The 20,466-nt window shown below is 39.4% G+C and overlaps 1 protein-coding gene across 6 annotated transcripts in view; it reads left to right on the top strand.

The window, feature by feature from the left end:
- The first annotated feature begins 443 nt into the window (after positions 1–443).
- Positions 444–20,466, top strand: part of LOC127950481 (zinc finger FYVE domain-containing protein 9) — a 23,726-nt gene continuing 3,703 nt past the window's right edge. For 2 of the 6 annotated variants that reach the window (XR_008152475.1, XM_052547561.1), the window contains exons 1-18: positions 477–846; positions 6,425–6,524; positions 7,603–7,704; positions 8,616–10,066; positions 11,047–11,146; positions 11,336–11,512; positions 13,256–13,419; positions 13,570–13,699; positions 13,921–14,043; positions 14,805–14,960; positions 16,454–16,678; positions 17,189–17,271; positions 17,370–17,474; positions 17,850–18,063; positions 18,194–18,274; positions 18,490–18,652; positions 19,308–19,413; positions 19,664–19,840. Coding sequence is in view for 4 of the 6 variants with exons in the window: in XM_052547561.1 (XP_052403521.1) it covers positions 7,635–7,704; positions 8,616–10,066; positions 11,047–11,146; positions 11,336–11,512; positions 13,256–13,419; positions 13,570–13,699; positions 13,921–14,043; positions 14,805–14,960; positions 16,454–16,678; positions 17,189–17,271; positions 17,370–17,474; positions 17,850–18,063; positions 18,194–18,274; positions 18,490–18,652; positions 19,308–19,413; positions 19,664–19,840 (3,525 nt within the window). In the remaining 2 variants the exon portion in view is untranslated. Of the gene's footprint in view, positions 847–6,424; positions 6,525–7,602; positions 7,705–8,615; positions 10,067–11,046; positions 11,147–11,335; positions 11,513–13,255; positions 13,420–13,569; positions 13,700–13,920; positions 14,044–14,804; positions 14,961–16,453; positions 16,679–17,188; positions 17,272–17,369; positions 17,475–17,849; positions 18,064–18,193; positions 18,275–18,489; positions 18,653–19,307; positions 19,414–19,663; positions 19,841–20,466 lie in introns of all 6 variants that reach the window. The other 4 variants (XM_052547563.1, XM_052547562.1, XR_008152476.1 and 1 more) reach the window with 4 other exon arrangements.

Here is a 20,466-nt window from a genome sequence, read left to right as displayed (position 1 = left end):
TATGAACTAAATATTTGAGCTTACATGTTGATAAAGTAGAATGCTACTGAATATGCAACTGGTTGGTGCAATATCTCTATTATTTAAAAGCATTGAGGAATTTAAATAACTATCAAACAGCTCTGAAAGTTTAACATGATATAAAGCACAGAGGAAGAAATGAAAACAAATTATCAGTAATAAATGACTACAACATTTGGGAACTTTTTAGAATTTAGAATTTAATTATACCTATAAGACACTTTTACATATTTGCAGCAACCACTTCTTAAATGCTTTAAATGTCTAGTTGCCCAAGATCTGTAACACGATAATCTGTTTATCTCTTATAAGTTTATTGCCAAATGCCAATGTGAATCCGATCTCTGAAAACGATACATTGTTGCATCGTAACGACGTCACGCGGTCTCGGGTGCCGCCCCGCGGTAATGTTTCCTCTGGATTCAGAGCCACGGTTGTGTCACCGCCGTGAAACGCTTTACCACGCCACACAAGGTTACGAAACCGACGCCATTTTGGCTCAACTGTGCGTCGTTAGCGTGCGAATTTCACACTCCCCCAGCATATCATTGAGCCAAAATGTCCCTCCCTTGCGACAGCTCGTAGTAACCTTCTCCATTAAACCTTCGGGGGAGGGATATACAAGAGCTGTCGCACAAACTACTTCTTCCTTCACTTCTGTGGAGCACTGGACAATGGCCTAGCTGTGACTGGAGATATCCTGCAGATGACAAAAACATTGTCGCTTGCTTACATGACACAAAGTATGTTGGATTTTTCCCGCGGAGTTTCATGGCTGAATCGTGCGTGAAGATGATGATGATGATGATGATGGGGATTCCACCGGTGAGTAAACGATTAACCCACAAACTGTTTTTCGCTTATCGCCTCTGTGAGGTGTTTACGTTACTATAGAAGCCTAACGAATGCAGCCTTTCACTAGGCTACTTAATACAGGCGAGCTTATAAAATGATCATTTGCGATCTGTAAACTATGGCTATTTATTTGTGTGTTTTAGCGAAAGATGAATTTAGGCTCACATGTTGTTATGTTTTGTGAAGCGTGTGAAAATAGCTTGTAATCAGGTTAGAAAACACATGCAGTGAAGCACAAAGTTAATGACTGGAGCGGGCTATTTGACAGGCTAATGTTAGTTAGCTAACGGTAACGGACTGCAGAATAAACCCTAGTAAACTGTTAAACTTGACTTTTATAGCTCCTAATACAGTTTGGTCTGATTAATATTATAGTATAGTATTATATAGAAGCTTTCTAGTAATTATTGACGAGGTAACGCTTAACCAACATTAACATATCATTACTATCATATACTGCTTAACACCTCAGGAGTTTGTTTGCAAATAACGCAATATATAAGAATCAAAATTTCTATTGCTTTCTAATATACAGTACCGTTAAAAATGTTGGAAAGTTATTTCTTTTTTAAATTAAGTTGTAACTTTAGGTAGTAATCAACCGAAGGTTTCATAGAAAGCTTTCAGTGTTTTGGAAAGCAATTAGGAATATTGTTTACAAAGACCAACAATCTAGAAAACGTATGGTCATATTAAACTTTGCTTATATAGAGATTAGACTTTTTTCGTAGTAGTTTGGGAGTATGTAGTCATTAAGGGTTTGGTGCTTGTTTTGTCAGAGTGAATCAACATTTGCAATGCAGAAGTTGAAGTTAGCTTTCTAATGTGACTTACACACTTGTTTGAAATGCTTTAAGGAAGAGAGGAAATGATGCTGTGGAAGCTTTTGAAATCCAGTGACAGGTTGACAGATTTTAGCTTCCTTTTGCGCAACAGATCTGAGATCTGACATCTGAGCTACTTCTGATGCTTTCTCTTTTAAATATGACACTGACATGGCAACAAGAACTAGTTCATCAGATGCTATTTTCATTCTCTTTCTTTAAGGGTAGATGAAAGTAAATTCCTGTAATAGATATGTGTGCTTTAATTTGTGATAGCCACTATGGCAGCCACAAGTGAGGTTATTTTGGAGCATTGTTGTATTTTTACTTAATTTCTGCAGCAATATGTTTTGGATGACTTTTTTTGGATTTGGTGAAATGCCACAGCAGGTCTTAAAGTTTATGCTGGCAGTAGCAAGAAAGTGACAGCGAAAGCATTCCTGGAGTGCGGAAGCAATCAAACTGAGCTTCCCATCAACAGTCTTGGCGGCCCAATGTGCTGCAGAAAAATGCTTTGCAAAATGAACAATAGCAGGAAGTCTGTACTTGATTAAAAGTGAAACTACAGTGAAATAACTCAACATTGCATAATCTACAAAAACATATCAAGTTCAAACATATGTAGTCATGTGACTTTAATATTATGTAGGCGGATGCTTGTGAGAATAGTTTTTTTGGAATTCAGGGAGTGCCGTTAATGACCGAAAGAAACCGTCAAAGGAATGTGGTAATATATGTTTAGCCCTATGAAGACTTTAGCGTTATTTGACTTTAGCTTGTTGATAGTTAATACTTTTTTCAACGGAAGGCTTATTTGTACATCTCTTATTTGTAGACTGGGGGGAGGACGTGTCATCATTGTATTGCATTATATGTCTAGCCCCCAAAATGGAAAATCAGATTGTTTTTTCGATTAATTACACAGCCCTATCTTAAAATGCATGAGAAATATTTTTATATTTCGAAGATGAACAAATGTCTTTCAGGTTTGGAACGACATGAGGGTGAGTAATTAATGAGAGTATTAAATTATTTTGGATGAACTATCCCTTTAAGTCGCATGCAATTGTTATGGGCATCTTGTCAGTAAAGCCGGTTCTGTGATTAGTAGTATATCTCCATCACGTGCTTTCAGACGGAGCGGCATTTAATACACAGAGCCATAGTTCAATGACAAGCTATGCAATATCAACATAATATGTTCATAATCGAAGGAGATTCATCTGCCAGTTTAGTGGTAGCACATATTGCTGAAATGTTATTCCACTTCTTGGCAATCGCAAAAAGATTGCAAATGACTTTTAAATGTCTGAATGTAAAACCGTGTTACTCATTCGAAGTTTACAGGTGCAAAAATACAGCACCTTAGTAGACACCAACTGTGCATGTATTATTCAGAGAATCTACCAAGGAATTAAATCTTAATCAGGTATGGTCCCTGATATATGAGTCACAACCAGCTTATGTTTTTGATTGCTTTGAAAAACTGTTTAAACAAACTGAGATGAACCAAAGTTAGACTGTGCACTATACATCCAGTCTGTAGTCCATTATGTGGAGCAACTTGAACTTCAGCAATTAGCTGTGAGTGTAAAAACAAAGCTCTTTGTATTTCATCATGGGTGGAGTGAGTCACAGTGTGGTTTAATGGAAACGTTCTTGTTTTTAAAGGGTTTGTTACCAGTCATCTATAGCAACGGTTGTGGATTGTAATTAAAGGCTTACGTTTATACAAGCGCAGTCCATTCAGTAGGTTGTACACACACTGGGTATTTTACTCCTTTAGTCTTTATATGCAAAGAGTTTTGTTGGCTGGCTATAAATGATTGTATGATATTTTCTTATTCATGAGCTTCTAAATGGCAAAGCAAATTCCAACTCGCTGATTACAGGGACAATACTAGGTTAAATGTTGTCTTTTGTGATCAGAACCTCCTATTGTTCTGCTGTTGTTCTTACTTTTTTGGCCATAATTAAGCATTATTATTTATGAATTTTTGCATTTTATTTCAATAGGACAGATCGTAACAGGAAACGAAGTGGGAAAGAGATGGGGGCGGGATCAGGAAAAGTATTCGAGTCGGGATTCAAATGCGAAAGGCGTTATCACGATATATTGAGATTCTTTGTCATGTTGTTTTTACTGTTTTTGTCAGTAAGCCAAAATAATGTTTCCTATTAGTACAGCCAAACTAATTTCCTTATTATAAAGACAAAGCCTTTCAAGGTAACAAAATGTAAAAAAGAATGGCGAATATTTAGGCCAAAGTGGGTGATAAAAAATGTTGTCATTATTTTATAAAAAAAAAAATAATAATAATAAGAACAAAGATACACATTGCAATTGCAAATACACATTATATACAAATAAAACAAACAGTGCTTTATTTTCAGGTACAATAGGTGTATTTAGCAGCAGCATTCAAGAAATTGAATGAACAAATATAAAAATAAAACACTATATAGATTGATTCCTCTTAAAGCAACTGTATTAAAGTTTTTTAGTCAAGAGCAGTGAGTGATTAAAAAAAAAATTGTCATCTGTCTGTCAATTCTATCAGTGTTTTATTTTTATACCATAATTTACTCTCTCAAAAGTTGTTTTAAAACTGAATGGGTTTCTTTATTCTGATGAACATAAATGACCCCAAAAGTGGGAAGTCGTGGCCTAATGGTTAGGGAGTCGGACTTGCAATTGAAAGGTTGTGAGTTCGAGTCTCGGGCCGGTAGGAATTGTGGGTGGGGGGAGTGCATGTACAGTTCTCCCTCCACCTCCTATACCATGTCTTATGTGCCCTTGAGCAAGGCACCGAACCCCCATCTGCTCCCTGGGCACTGCAGCATAAATGGCTGCCCACTGCTCCGGGTGTGTGTTCACTGTGTGTGTGTTTATGTGTGTGTGTTCACTGCTCTGTGTGTGTGTACACTTCGGATGGATAAAATGCAAGAGCACGAATTCTGTCATGTCACTTTCACTTTCATTTCAATGCTATTTTGAAGGACCTGGGAAACCAAACAGTTGCTGGTCCACAGTGTTTTCCATAGTAATTTTTCCTAAATTCAGTGTGAACCAGCAACTGTTTGCTTACCCACATTCTACAGAATATCTTCTTTTGTGTTCAGCACAAGAAAGAAATTAATCCAGGTTTGGGACAGTGTGTAAGTGAGTAAATAATTACAGAAATGAAATTTTAGGGTGAACTATCCCTTTAATGACAGCAAGTTTAGTACTGTCTCTTTAAGACCTGCACACATCATATATACAGACATGTCAAATTTTCTCTCAACTGTTTACTTTCAATTTAGACATAACTGAGTCTATATAAAAACCTTGTGTGTTCTGATCGTATTTACACAGAAGATAACTTAGTACAGTAATCAGGCGTAGTTTAACAGGCTTTTTAGTGGGTGCTCAGAAAAAGTGTACATCAGAACAGCGCATGAATGAAACTTTTAACCAGAAAGGCTTTAAGGCATATGCAAAAAAAAGATGCACACCCATACCTGTATGTCGGCATGCTGCCCACAAGGGAAAGGCTATATATGTTCAGACCAAACATTTTTATTTGTGTTATATGGAAAGGTGACTTCAATAGCTAATGGAATCTGGTAACATGAAGTAAGTTAAATCAAGCGAAAAACAAATGTTGTAATGTAAATTTAAGGATTTGCTTTAGTTACTAGCCTCTTTAAAGCTGCGGTAGGGAACTTTTGATGCTCTAGCGGTTAATAAACAGAACTGCTTGCGTTTTGCGGAAGAACATTGTAGCCGGAACTACTTCTCTCTGTTTATGTCTATGAAGAATCACAAAGGTACTGGGTTACTCCGCCGCGGTATCCTCGAAGCAATCTAAAATAGTCAGAATATAAACACTTATTATAGGTGCACCCTAGTGATTCAGAACAAGCTAAAAACACGGTTTGGAAAATGGATTCATAGTGTACTCGATTTTTATATATATTTTATAAGCTCTGATTGGTTATTTTTTACCGGGAGCGATGGAGTTTCTGCAAATGGCAATTGGACCACTGGAAGGAGCCAGAAGAGCTCGATTTTTTTTTCCACAGATTATCTGTCTCATATTCTACTGTCAGGACACAATGACAGGTTTAATAAATATGTAAAAAATATTTTTTTTACAAAAGTTCCCTACAGCACCTTTAATACCATTTTCTTTAATGTTTTTTTTGGTCAAAAGCTAAATCATATGTTATCTAATGACAGAGCAGAAAACTAAAATGAGTGAATGCAAATTCAGGAGTCCTATTCCTCCACCTCACTTAAGCAGTTTGCATGACCGTTTCTTATTCCCCTCCTCCCGTGTCTTCTTAGCATTGTGCTGACAGTGTGGCAAAGCGTGCATCTTTAACTAAGTGTAAAATGTGTCTAGTCTGCTACTTTCAGAATCCGTTGCTTGGTGGAATATCTCGTCTCTGGCGTAATCCTCGTTCTTATGTGTGACCGGCCTTCACTGTTATCCACTTTTGTCAGTGACAGTCTGTTGCAGTGTAACAGCCACAACTTTGTGCACCTGATTTTACATGTCTTCAAAGCTCAGCAAAGTACCGGAAATGCTCTGATTTTTAAAATAACTGGTTAGCTGGACGATTTTAGACCTTTAAGGCATGAACACAAGGCATCTATTTAGCATTAAGCTGAATCATTCATGACGGGCAGAATTAAACCCAGTAAAGTGAGGTATTATCATTCTGTTCTGTTTCAGATTTGCCTGTCCAATGTGTGTGAAACTGGATGAGACAAGGGCTCTGTCAGGAGCCTTTGTCTAGATAAACCTGCAGTTACTGAAGAGGACCTCTGGGAAGGTGAGAATAATGTTTCTTTTCAACTTAATTAGCTTAATTACAAATTAGATGGTGCAATTTATCAGGACAAATATACTTTATATTTGGGATGCAGTGATATTGAAATTATTTTTTATATGACAAGCTGATTATTATTTCATGTCATGACTGATACATGGCTTTATACTATAAAATGTACTACCTTAAAAAGTTTGTAAAAAAATAATTGGGAGCACTGGGATTGATGGTTATAAACTATTCCACAACATGTACTCTTCTTAAAGGGTTTCTCCACCCCAAAATGAACATTTTTTAATTAATCGCTTACTCCCCATGTCATTTCAAACCTGTAAAAGCTTTGTTCATCTTTGGAACACAATTAAAGATATTTTAGATGAAAACTTGTGCTTGTGACTGTCCTATTGACTGCCAAGTAAATTGCACTGTCAAGGTTCAGAAAAGTATGAAAGACATCGTCAGAATAGTCCATCTGCCATCAGTGGTTCAACGGTAATGTTTTGAAGTGACGAGAATACTTTTTGTATGTGAAGAAAACAAAAAAATTCAAAACGACAACAATTCGTCACCTCTATGTCTCTCCGTGCCATTTTGGAGAAGATTTGCTGAACACAAGAAGCGTACACTGTTCGGTGTCAGCCGCGACACAAGGGTATGCTTACTACGTGTATTTACGCTTTGATTTGAATGAAAACTGCGCATCCGTGCAGATTGAACCACTGATGGCAGATGGACTATTCTGACGATGTCTTTCCTCCTTTACTGGACCTTAACAGTGCAGTTTACTTGGCAGTCAATGGGACAGTAACAAGCCTCCCGGTTTTCATCCAATATATCTTAAATTGTGTTCCGACGACGAACAAAGCTTTTTCGGGTTTGGAACGATGTGGGGGTAAGTGATTAATGACAAAACTTTCATTTTGGGGTGGAGTATCCCTTTAAAGAGGAAAAGGCACTGTGATAAATCGCATAAGATGAATTGTTAGCTGTAGTTATTTTACCTTGGTAGTGCTCTGTATTACTGATGCATGTGGAAAATATTGTTTTTATGTGCTTATGAAAAAGGCAACTTCCCTTTCAGGTTCACTTGGCAGGGTGGAGTTTTTTTGACCCATGGAGAATTACTTTCAGACTGAGGCCTTTAACTTGGACAAGGTGCTGGATGAGTTTGAACAGAACGAAGGTAGGAGAATGCTTAGAATAAAAAAAGAACAAAGCTCTGACAGTCAGGGGTGTTCTGAGGGCATACGTCTGTAATGTTAGACAGAACAAAAGATACCCTCAGCACATTTACATATCTTCAGATAACCCACATAGTCAGGTGAATTAAAGCATAATGAACTGAACACAGAGTAACACAGGTGCCGACAGAAGTAGAACAGAAGTAGAAGTTGAACTGCACACATAGATAGCACAAGTAGATAGCTGTGCTGGTGGCAGCTGAATTAGCATTTCACCTTAAGACTGCTGCCTCTCCCCGATTTTCCTGAACACTGTTTAATTGGTTTCACGTAGTCAAGCTCATGTAATTTACAAGGTTAAGGTTGCATGTGCATTTGAGTTATAGCAGTATATTGCAATTAGTGTTATTTTGTTCACGGTTCTGGGTTAAGCGGAACAACAGCTCCTGGTGCACAACCATATAAAATTGACTGTTTGAAATGTATTGATTGCTTGTCCTGTATGTCACAAAGAACATTAAAAGCCACACAGACTTGCCTCACACACAGCCACCCTCTTAGTGTTGCCACTGAACGGTGGAACGAATGTATATCCCCTCTCAGACACTAATCTTGACAGATTAATGGGGGTGAAAGGAGACTCTAAACCATTAATCCGCTCCAGAAGAAAGGCGAATAAGCTGGGAGAGCAGTGTGTGTGTATGCTTGGATGTATGTAAGAGAAAGGGAATGCCTGCCCACATTCCAAAGCATTCATGTGTTAGTTTGACAGAAGGATTCCAAAGAGATGACCAGAGTTGCCCACTTCCTTAACATTTTCCAATCTAGCTTGACCTCATATTTCAATTTATGTTGTGTTTGTTTCAATCTTCTTAAAAAAGGAAGCTAATGAGCTCTCTCCTCATCCTTTTAGATGAAACGGACACGCCGACTCTCTCTGATGCCAAGTGGACCCAGATTCTCGCCCCGCCATCACACCTCCTTTCCCTAAATCCAGCACTGACAAACTCCGATCTCAGCCCAAGGGACAGTCCTCTCAGCTTCAAACCGCTTCTAGATGCCCAGACATCAGATGGCCCCTCTTTGGCTGAGGTCACCAGATTAGATGGGAAACAGGGGGTGGGGCATCAGCCAGAGGGCAGGAGTGAAGAACGGCCAGCAGATGTCCACAGTCCTCCTCTGCCTCAGCCCAACATTGGCAAGCTGGTGAGCACTGATGGGCAGTTCTCAGACTTGCCATCGTCCAACAGAGTGGTGCTGGAAAACGGTTATCCATCTAATCCTGATCTTAGGGATCGCACTGACGTTCTTCCAGTCAACGAAGATGAGACATGTCAAACTGTTATGGATGAGCAAAGTGTTAAGGACCCTGGTCCCCGAGAGTTTAAAACTGAACAGAATGGTACTGATGAGGGAAGTGGTGGTGGTCTTCAAGCTTTCACTGTTCTCGAGGAAGAGTGTGGGAATGGGCCACCAGTTTTGAATATTGATGTTAAGATAGAGGGAACCCAGTCTGACAGTGGTTCACCTGTCCGTGAGGTCGGAATGAGCGACTGCAATCTGGTATTTCCAGAAGGAAGTAATCCCCAGAAAGGGGAACTGGATTGTGAGAGGGAGAATTGTGAGGGTGCCTTTCAAAATGGCGGACTGGTTGAGAATGAAATTGCAGGGAAAGACACCTGGGCATCAAATCAGGAAGAGAAAGAGAAAACGATAGAGAGTGACCACGAGGGAATGCACAGAGACTCTGAATCATCAAGGGCGGAGAGGTCCCTTTCCAATGGTCTGATTGTGGATCATGGTGGAGATGCGCAAAGCCAGTCAGTGGTCCCTTCAAAGGAGGACTCTGTGATGGAGGAAAAAGAAATGGAGGAAAGCAAACTAGAGTGTTGTGATTCAGTTCGAGGACTGGAATCTGGCAGAATGGGCAAACTCAACAACAGCCGGCTGCAGCCTGTCAGCGTTCCCTATGGTGGTGCCCGCCCAAAACAGCCTGTCAGTCTGAAGCTGCAGATTCCCCAGCCTTTCTCAAGCCAAGTCCAGAATGAATTTGGCTCCACTGGCAAGAACAAGAACCTGGAGCCACAGAGTAGGACAGGAGGCCTTGAGGCGTCTTGTGGAGCAACTGAGTCTGGGGTTGTTCGAATGAATGGCGAGAATGGAGATAGCTTTTCTGGCTTACTCATCCCTTTTGAGAGTCCAGACAATGACCTTCAGGCAGGACAGCAATTGAAGAAACCCTTCAACTCTTTGGGGGAAGTGGCTCCTGTTTGGGTTCCTGACTCCCAAGCACCCATTTGCATGAAGTGTGAGGTCAAGTTCACCTTTACTAAAAGAAGGCATCACTGTCGGGCTTGTGGCAAGGTAAAAACTATTTTTTAATTGTGCTGTTTTTCAAATCAAGTTTAAACAAATCCCTTATCCAAGTTTTTAGCTAAATGGCAGTCATTTGTTTGTGGCAAGGTACATTATTTCTTGCACAAATTTTTGAGGAGTGATGTGATTGTTACTTTTCCAAGCAATCAGGCTTAAGATAAGATTTGGATCTTTTGACTTGGCCAAGTAACAACCAAAACTACTCTATCAACATGCTTGAAAACCACCAAACTGGCAACAGTCCACAACACTCTTGCCATTTGGCAGTGCATAGGTAAGCACCACTTGTGCTTTCTTTAGGACTTAAAAATCAATTTGAAATTGGCTTCTGGGAATTTGGAAGCTCAAGAGTAATTCAAGTTTGTCCAATCATCCGCAGACCAGTCTGTACTTTGTACTTTCTCAATTTATGTTGTAAATACTTTGCATTACACTTGATTCGTTTTATTCTTAATTCGTAAATGTAAAAGACCCTTGACAGAAGAATGCCAAATTTCAGGAGGAGAAGTCGGATGTGACATCCTTGACCAAAATCAAGCTGCTTTGAATCAGCTAGTGGGACGCTGACTTAGAATAAGAGAGCAAAATTTAAAGGAAGTAAAGGTAATTGTCAGGCAGCTCCAAATCTGTGAAACTGTCAGAATCCTTCAGGGAGAAATGGTTGTCGATGCAGCACTTAAAATAACTGCAAGACTGCTGGAATAATGCCTTAATTTCCCTTGGTGATAAACTGCTGCATTGTTGATAACATTTTCACAGATATGGGCTGGAAAGAAGAGTGAAAATAAAAATGTAGCTGTGGTGCAAAATGGTATAATCAGATAGAAATGTGATTGTTCTAGGCCACTTCTGATGTGATTAGTGTAATTTCTTTCCATTGTTTTGTTATTATGTTCATTTGTTATAATGTCTCATTTTCTGGTGTTTCTATTAAAGCAAACATTTGTTTGTTGTGTGTGTTTGGTCAGGTGTTCTGTGCTGCTTGTTGTAGTCTGAAAAGCAGGCTGATGTACATGGACAGGAAAGAAGCGAGGGTTTGTGTTACCTGCCATCGTGCACTTATGAATGGTGAGTGATATGAAACTCATAGGATATTAGTTTTAAATTTTCCTCTATAGACTGGGAGTTTTTGTACCTCAGAATTTCCCAGATTGAATCACTTCACAGTAATGTTGGTTAAATGTCTTTTTTATACAGAAAGTAACCAGTCAAGACTTGAAATTAGTTGTACTATGAACTCTGCGTCTTTCTTATTAGTGCAAACATGGGAGAACATGGGAGGAGGTTGCAACCAGAGCCCAAATCCCAACAACCCAGCTGAGTACTGCTCCACTATTCCCCCTCTGCAACAAGCCCAGGCATCAGGAGCACTCAGCTCCCCACCCCCAACCGTAATGGTGCCCGTTGGTGTCCTGAAACAGCCAGGATCTGAAGGTAAAGTCTGTAGGATATTGCCAAAAGCGTTAATTTCTGGATTGTGGATTTCGATTCGTTTTAGGGCACTTAACCTTAAAATTTATTATAAGTTTGTTTAGAATGAGCTTCACTTACCCTTGCCTAATCATGCACTAACTTCTAACTGTTATCATTCCCTAAACTCATAATTTGCTCAGAAATGAGTTCAGAAATATCTCAACATCTCTTTTTGTTTGTACATTAATGCATGATGTCAGAGCAGCTAGTTGACCATTTTTTTGGTTTGTTCTTACATTTACATTTAGTCATGTAGCAGATGCTTTTATCCAAAGCGACTTACAAATGATGACAATGGAAGCAATCAAAAAGGAAATTATATGCAAGTGCTATAACAAGTCTCAGTCTCAAACAATCTGTTAGCTTAATGCACTACACGTAGCAAGTTTTTTTTTTTATTCTATAATAAATAAAAAGAAAACAGAGAATACAAAAAGATGAGAGAATCTAGTGTTAAAGAATAGAATTAGAATAGAGAGTGCTAGAGTTAGGGGGCATTCACATATCGCGTCGTTTTGCACGCTCAAGTTCGTTATTTGGAATAGCGCGCTAATTTTTTCCAGGCGCATCCACAATGCATCGAGATAAAAACAATTAAACTTTTTAGAATGCCGCAAGAGCACCGCAGGCCATGTGACAAGAACCAACCAATCAGCTTTCATCCTTTTCCGTAAAAACATTGAAAGATAAGCCAAGATGAAGAAACAGCTGATCATAGCTGTATATGGATAGACATTTTTTTGTTGTTTAGTAGTAGAGCTACTCCAAGTGATTTTCAGTGCTGCAAATCCATTTATCCTTTGCTGAAATTTCTGCATCTTTATCGAGCGCAGGTGATGGTTGCTTAACAATGGCAGCGGCCTCCGGAGCGCAAGCGCCCGAAGGGTTTGGGGAAAAAAGCAGAAAGTGGCGCGCCTAGTGTTTTCCATGCGTTTTAGGCGTGACATGAACAGCACCTTAGAGGGTCAAATAAAGATGGAAGAGATGGGTTTTAAACGATTCTTGAAGATGGCTAAGTACTCAGCTGCTCGGATTGAGTTGGGCAGGTCATTCCACCAGGAGGGAACATTTAATTTAAAAGTCTGTGAAAGTGATTTTGTGCCTCTTTGGGGTGGCACAATAAAGCAACGTTCACTTGCTTCTTGAGGGCACATAAATCTGAAGTAATAAATTTAGGTAAAGGGGTGTAGAGCCAGTGCTGGTTTTGTAGACAAACATTAATGCCTTGAATCTTATGCGAGCAGCTGTTGGTAGCCAGTGCTAATTGATAAACAGAGGTGTGACATGCATTCTTTTTCGGCTCATTCAAATTTTATCTTGCTACTGCATTCTGGATTAATTGTAAAGGTTTGATAGAAGTGTCTGGAAGTCCTTCCAAGAGAGCATTGCAGTAGTCCATTTAATAGACAGAGCCGTAGATGAATCGCCTTCGATAATGAACGCAATATTGCTTAGCTTGTCAGTGATCTACGGCTCTGTCTATTAAATGCCACTCCATTTTAAAGCAGGTAATGGCGATTTACCGCTAATCAGGGAACTGGCTTTACTGACGAAATGCACGTGACCATTGCATGCGATAAACCGCCCATCCCTACACGTCCCTTAACTCTACACTGAATTTGAACACTGCATTTCTTGCTGTTTATCATTTAAAGTCCAGAATTAGCTTTTCATAAGCCTCATTGTGTGTGTGTGTACTTCCAGGCTCTGTTCCTCGAGAGCAAAGAAGGGTTTGGTTTGCTGACGGCATTTTACCCAATGGAGAAGCTACAGACTCTTCTAAAGGGCCGGTGGCAAACCCCAACCCCACACAGCCTGTGGCAGCGTCCCAGTACTCAAACAAATCCTCAGGAGCCAATGCTTCTGAGGTGACAGTTTGCTTTATCACATTCAGTAAACTATTTTTGAATCATCTATAATATGGAGTTTTACAAGCATAAGCTTGTTTCTGAACGTGATTGTTCTGAGACGGTCGTGTTATGTTGCGGTATAAGTTTCTGTCTCCTCCCCTGCCATAGGCGGCCTTTGCCACTGGAGCCGTGACGGTCAGCCCTGTGGGCAGCTCTCTCAGTCTGATCCCAGAGGACGGACTTCCTCCCATCCTCATCTCCACAGGCGTCAAAGGAGGTACGGGAGGCCACATCACAGGTGCTTGCCCATCCTCACCATTCAGCTGCCTCCACTCCTCTAAATATGAGGATCTGTGATTGTTTGTGCATGTCTGTGTACATGTTTCTGCTTATTTCTTCACCACTCATGCTAAGGGAGGACTTTCATTGGGTCGGTTCCTCATCTGGGTTGTATCAGGAAAGATTCATAGATCAATTCGTCGATAGTTACTGTACGGATACTGTGTGTCTTGTCCGCAGACTATGGTGTGGAGGAAAGACCTTCAGAGATTGTGCTGATGCAGCAGCTTGAGGAGGGCGGCCCTGATCCCCTGGTGTTTGTCCTCAACGCCAACCTGCTGGCCATGGTCAAACTGGTCAATTGTGAGTAAGCCACTCCTTGCTAAGATGTTCTCTAGGGTTTAATGTGCTCATGGTCTGGCTTTGTGAAACATTTGTTCATGGGTGGTTCGGTGGGCATGTTTGGCCCTTAAGATAGGGCTTATAAAGTCAAATAAATTATCTTAAACTATTTTAAAATTCTTACTTTTTAATTTAATTTCCTATAACAATCTTCACTTTAAAAAAAATCTTTTTTTTTTTTTTTTTTTTTAGTTTTTGGAATAAAAAAAAGCTACATTTTGCAAAGGTGAATAATCACAGATGTCTATAAATATTTGTCATTCTTTACATAATTTGACAAATTTAAAGCTTGATTACAATAAAATACAAATTAAAATTTACACACACATTTCATCATTTACACAAACAAACATAAAAACTTTACTAGGGCAAAGTATTTTAATATAGTAGAAACAGTGCTACAGATTTGGGACGGAAAAGTCTCAAAAAGACTGCATTTATTTTCGACCAATACAGTATACAGTACAGTAGAAATAGTTATTTTAAATTGCCATATTATTTCACAGTATTATTACAATTTAAACTAACTAATTTTAAAATGAAATGTATAATATTGAATGTAATGCATTTATTGCAACATTAAGTTGAATTAAACTGTTAGCTGTTTGTTTTGGCTATTGTCATTCTTTTGTGATTCTTTTCAAGATTTCCTTCACTATGCCAAGGAATGTCCTACGATTCCCACGAGTCCTAACAGTCTTTTGTGTCATCTATGTGTAAAGATGTAAATAGGAAGTGCTGGTATATGACAACAAAGGGTATGCATGCCGTGGGCCAGGCAGAGGTTGTAGTGCTCCTACAGTGCCTTCCTGATGAGAAAACCATTCCCACGGACGTCTTCAGCCACTTCGTCCAGCTGTACCAGGAGGCTCTCACAGGTAAACTGATACGCTTCCACCAGGAGGCCCGTTCTGGTAAACTGATCCAGACTAAATGAGAGTGAGGCCTACATAGATAAAATTAGACCATTCTGCCAGGAGGCTATTAAAGGTAAAAGGAGTCTGCCGGCCCTGGTAGCATTAAGGATCCACTTCAGCAGAAATTGTTTTCCAGACACAATCCTCTTCTTGTCAGCCAGTCCAAGTTCAGGTCAGTGGGTTCAGCCACAGAACAGTTCCCATGTCCTCTTACTCTGACAGCATTCCCTGTGAGCCTAATGTAGGCTGTGTGGAGGCCAATTCAGATGTGTTCAGTAAAACAATGTTATTAGTCTAGCCAGGTTAAATGGCCATCAGGTACGTAGTGAACAGAAGAACTGAAGAACTTTTTTCTATTCGGATGAAACATGAGCTGTAGTCATTTTTAATACTATAATCCAAAGATCTTTCAACAGTCAACAACCTAAATCAAATTTGACTTGATAAAGCAGTGGTCACATTTAGCTCTGGTTCAGTAGGAATCCACACAAATTGGAACTTCAAGATTTCTAAATGTATTCTTTTCATTGGATGCAGTTTAGTCACTTTTCCACTCAAGAAATTCCCCAGATGTTCTTGAACAGATGTTTACATTCTATATGGGCAGCAACTCTTCACCAAATGCTAGTACTAGACTGGCAAAATAGTCTAGCAAAATGTTGCAAAGCTGACTAAAATATACACTAACAACCATAAAAATGCCAAAGAAATATTGAAATGGCTCATTTGTAATTGACTGCAGCAACTCTACTTGTGAATAAAATATAGACAAAATGAACATGTAAGTCTGTCGAACATCTTGGATGTTTTTTATTGTAGCTTTTAATTGAGATTTTTTTATACTGATACAGATGATTTGTCTTATAAGTGATATACAAAGTACATTTTTAATACAATTTTCTTGCTGCTTTTTTATGCAATAATAACTAAATGCCCATTAGACTACAACAGTTCAGAACATATGCAATTTATTATTAACAACATTATTATCATTTATGGTAGTGCTGTCAAATGATTAATCGCAATTAATCACATCCAAAATAAAAGTTTTAATTTACATAATAGGTTTGTTTATGTGCTGTGTATATTTAGTATGTATATATAGACACATACAGCATGTATTTTGAAAATATTTACATATTTATATTAATATAAATTAAATTTATATATGAAATATATTTATATATGATATAACATTTTTCCTAAATATATACATGCATGTGTGTGTGTGTGTTTATATGTACATAATACTTATACGCACATATATTATGTAAACAAAAGCTTTTATTTTGGATGCGATTAATCGTTTGACAGCACTAATTTATGGCATTTTTATTTAAATATTTATATTATATATTTAAAGTTGTTTAGCCATCTTTTTAAGATTCAATTTTAAGAATGAACTTAAGCACAGTGGTAGAGATTGATCTAATCCCACACTTCCTTCTGTGCAGGAAATGTGTTAAGTCACTTGGGCCACTCCTTCTTCACTCAGAGCTTCCTGGGCAGCAAGGAACACGGCGGCTTCCTCTACATCAGCCCCACCTTCCAGACCCTGCAGGACCTGCCTTTGCCTAACCCACCCTACCTCTTTGGCATCCTTGTGCAGAAGTGGGAGACCCCCTGGGCCAAGGTCTTTCCCATCCGACTCATGCTCCGCCTAGGGGCAGAATACCGATGTGAGTTTGTGGTGTATTGTTGACTTTGAGGCCTTTCTAATGGTTTAGCTGCCAGACATTGAAAGATCTTGATAGCTACATTTAACCTCTTCACATGGTGAGGTGTGCATTTACAGAAAATGGAGAATGCAAGGCCTCTTTTGATGTCTGTGGAAGAGCTGCTTAAGAAACTAGAATGCAGAAAATGTCATTCTTCTTACACCGAGAATTTCTCTGCACTAATTCGTAAGCATGGCCTCCTGTGGAGATGGAATATATTAACAATGTATTTCCCGCTGAGCTTCTCAACTCGTGACTCCTCAGCCATGACATGCGAGTGCGCTCATTTACACAAAGACGTACATTCTAGTCTCCATGTTATTGTGGGTACATTACATTACAGTAATTGCATTATTCTATAATGGGGCCCTTCAGTTAGCTGGTGTGTGAAGGAGCTAATTGTGAGCTGCTGATTTGAATAGCGTGACTTGTTTTGGTGGCTTAGCGTGTTCTTTTGCACTTGTGTTGCAGTCTACCCCTGCCCACTATTTAGCGTTCGCTTCAGAAAACCCCTCTTTGGAGAGACTGGTCATACCATTATGAACTTATTGGCAGTGAGTGTTCTGATTTCACTGCTTCTTCTGCATTTAGTACATGCCTTGACCCATGTCAAGTCATTAATGGGCATCTGACTTTTCTCACATGTCTACAGGATTTCCGGAACTACCAGTACACCTTGCCGGTGGTGAAGGGGCTGGTGGTGAACATGGAAGAGAGGAAGACGTGCATCAAGATACCGAGCAACCGTTACAATGAGGTGAATGAAACTAGCACATGCCACAGAGAAGCTAGTGGAAGTTCTGTAGCATTAGTGGCAACACATTTAAACTGGAATGCAGGCGAAGTGGATTTGAGATTTATATGGAGCAGCGAGCATGGCAGATTGATGCCAAAGGTCCCATGGAACAAGTGACGCATTGACAACAGCTTGTTGAAGACTTTTCATATTTAGCTTGTTTAAAAAGCATTTGACAGCAGAGCTTGTAGTGGCAGACATTGGACATAGAAGGGATTATTTAAAGCCTTGTGTCTTTAGAAGCTGTCATTCACTCATCGTCGACTTATAAACCCTTAAAAACATAATTAAGAGTTGGGATTATGCATAACTTTGGAAAGCTTTCTCCTTTCTCAGCTCACGAAGGCTATGAATAAGTCAAACGAGCATGTGCTGGCAATGGGAGCGTGCTTCAACGAACGGGCGGATTCCCATCTTGTATGTGTTCAGAACGACGATGGAAACTACCAGACGCAGGCCATCAGTATTCATCACCAGCCTCGCAAAGGTGCACCACGGACACTTGAATTTGCAAATGAAACCTTAAAGCCGTACCCACAGATTTCACGCAGTGTGTACACTATTGATCAGACATTTTAAACATTTATAAGAAACGTTTCTTGAGCAGCAGATCAGCATATTGGAATGATTTCTAAAGGATGCGTGTGCGCGCATATTATTTCCTTTTATCCCTCTTTTAGTGACTGGGGCCTCCTTCTTTGTGTTCAGCGGAGCTTTAAAGTCTTCATCGGGCTACTTGGCTAAGACCAGCATTGTGGAAGGTACAGCAGAAGACATTTGCAGCCTCTTTCTCTATATGTAGGAGATCTGGTCCCTCTGGAACAATGACTCAACCGAACACGATCTCCCCGTTAATGTTTTTGACCAAAGCCACAGTCGGGCAGAATTGTACTTTTTGTACAAAGTTCTTATTTCCTCTTACAAGTGTAAAATATTATGCAGATTTGTGTAGTTACGCTGAATGCTTATGCCTCAGATGGCGTGATGGTGCAGATTACAGCTGAAACGATGGAGGCCTTACGGCAAGCCCTGAGAGAGATGAAAGATTTCAGGATTGCCTGCGGGAAAGCTGATCAGGAGGAGAACCAGGAGCACGTCCAAATCCAGTGGGTTGATGATGACCACAATGTCAACAAGGGGTACGTAGACAGCTAAAACTGACTTTTGCAGGACACCAATACCTAAAATGTCATTTAAGAGCATTCGCATTAAATAATGATCCAGGCTGGATTAATAGAGTATGCTGCTTAATGATATTATTCTGTATACAAACTAAAATATTTTTTTTTAATTACCAAAATGTAATTGTATACCTTACTGTTATTTAAAGTTTTGAATGCTGTAAATCTTTGGCTCGGTCATGATTCTCTGTTATGACTAATGAACCATTTGTTGGTTAATAAGACGTTATCCTAACACTGACATGGATAGGCTACAATGCTTACAATTTCATGTTTTCCTTTGTCTTTGGAGTGTTACAAGCTGTGTACGCGAAAAGAAGCATAACTTTTATTCTCGCTGTAGTATTGTTGTCGCCATGGAAACTGATATTCCAAATATGGTAAGGGGCCTTATATTTCCATCTCGCACCAATAACAGAGCACTGGAAAGCTGGCCAATCAAAGCACACCGCACTTTTTAGAATGATGAGTATTGTACAGAAAGGCGGGAGTATTGTACCGTATGTGGAAAATTATTATGTCTTTTTTTTTAACCTTGTGCAGACTTCTAGCTGGTGATCTGTCATAACAAGCATCACTCTTTTTATAATTAATGCACTTTTCTTATTTTCAGTGTGATCAGCCCCATTGATGGAAAATCCATGGAGTCAGTCACAAGTGTTAAGATCTTCCATGGCTCGGAGCATAAAGCCAATGGGAAAGTCATCCGTTGGACAGAGGTATTTAACATTGGTTCATTATTCATCTTCATTTAACGTTGCAAACTCTACTGAAATGGCATTTAAATCTGCGTGACTTTCTTTCTTCTGTGGAACACAAAAGAAGATATTTAGAAAAATGGCTTGGTGCTTTTGTTTTGGTCCATACAATGAAATTCAGTGGAACCCAGTGTTGTTTTGGACTAATACAATATGAACAAAAGCACATTTTTTTGTCTCAAATGATATTAAATGTTGTGTTGTTTCTTAGGTGTTCTTCCTGCGGAGTGAGGACCAGACCAATGGTCTGAGCGATCCTGCGGACCACAGCCGACTCACTGAGAATGTGGCCAGGGCTTTCTGCATGGCCCTGTGCCCTCACCTCAAACTTCTCAAAGAGGACGGCATGGCCAAACTGGGCCTGCGGGTCACGTTGGGCTCAGATCAGGTGACAATGATGAGCCCCATTTAAATGTTGCTTTTAGCTGGAGTAGTCATCTTTCCTTGGTTCACCCAAAAATGTAAATGGGCTGAAAATGAACTCCTCGTCAAGTCACCTTTGTTTTAAATAGTGCTTTTAATGATATAGATTATAACAAAGCAACTGAACAGCATTAAATAGTCAGGCCATCAAAGATGTAGATGAGTTTTTTTTTCCTTCTCCAGAACAGATTTTGAGAAATTGAACATTGTCACCTGCTCACCAATGGATCCTTTGTGGTGAATGGGTGCCGTCAGAATGAGAGCCCTAACAGCTGATAAAAACATCACAATAATCCTGTGAATTGTGAAATGGAAAGCTACGTGTTTGTAATAAGTTTATTATGTAGACATTTGTAACTTCGAACAATTATTTCTGGCTAAATTCCTCTATCCTTAATACTTGTCTGAATCAGTACAAATAATAAGCACTGCTTACTAATGAAAGCCCTCTACAAATGTACTAAAGAAATATGTCGGTGGATTTTGATGCGAGAGGACAATTTTTAGCAAATTTTCATTATTGGGTGAATCCGAATCCTACTGACTGTAAAGAGCTTGAGCATTTAAAGCGACTGCATCCAAACATGCTTA

The sequence above is a fragment of the Carassius gibelio genome, chromosome B2, assembly GCF_023724105.1.
Source record: "Carassius gibelio isolate Cgi1373 ecotype wild population from Czech Republic chromosome B2, carGib1.2-hapl.c, whole genome shotgun sequence".
In the NCBI taxonomy this organism is placed as follows: domain Eukaryota; kingdom Metazoa; phylum Chordata; class Actinopteri; order Cypriniformes; family Cyprinidae; genus Carassius; species Carassius gibelio.
Note: the sequence above shows the minus strand (reverse complement) of the source record. Positions and strands in the feature narration are given on the sequence as shown.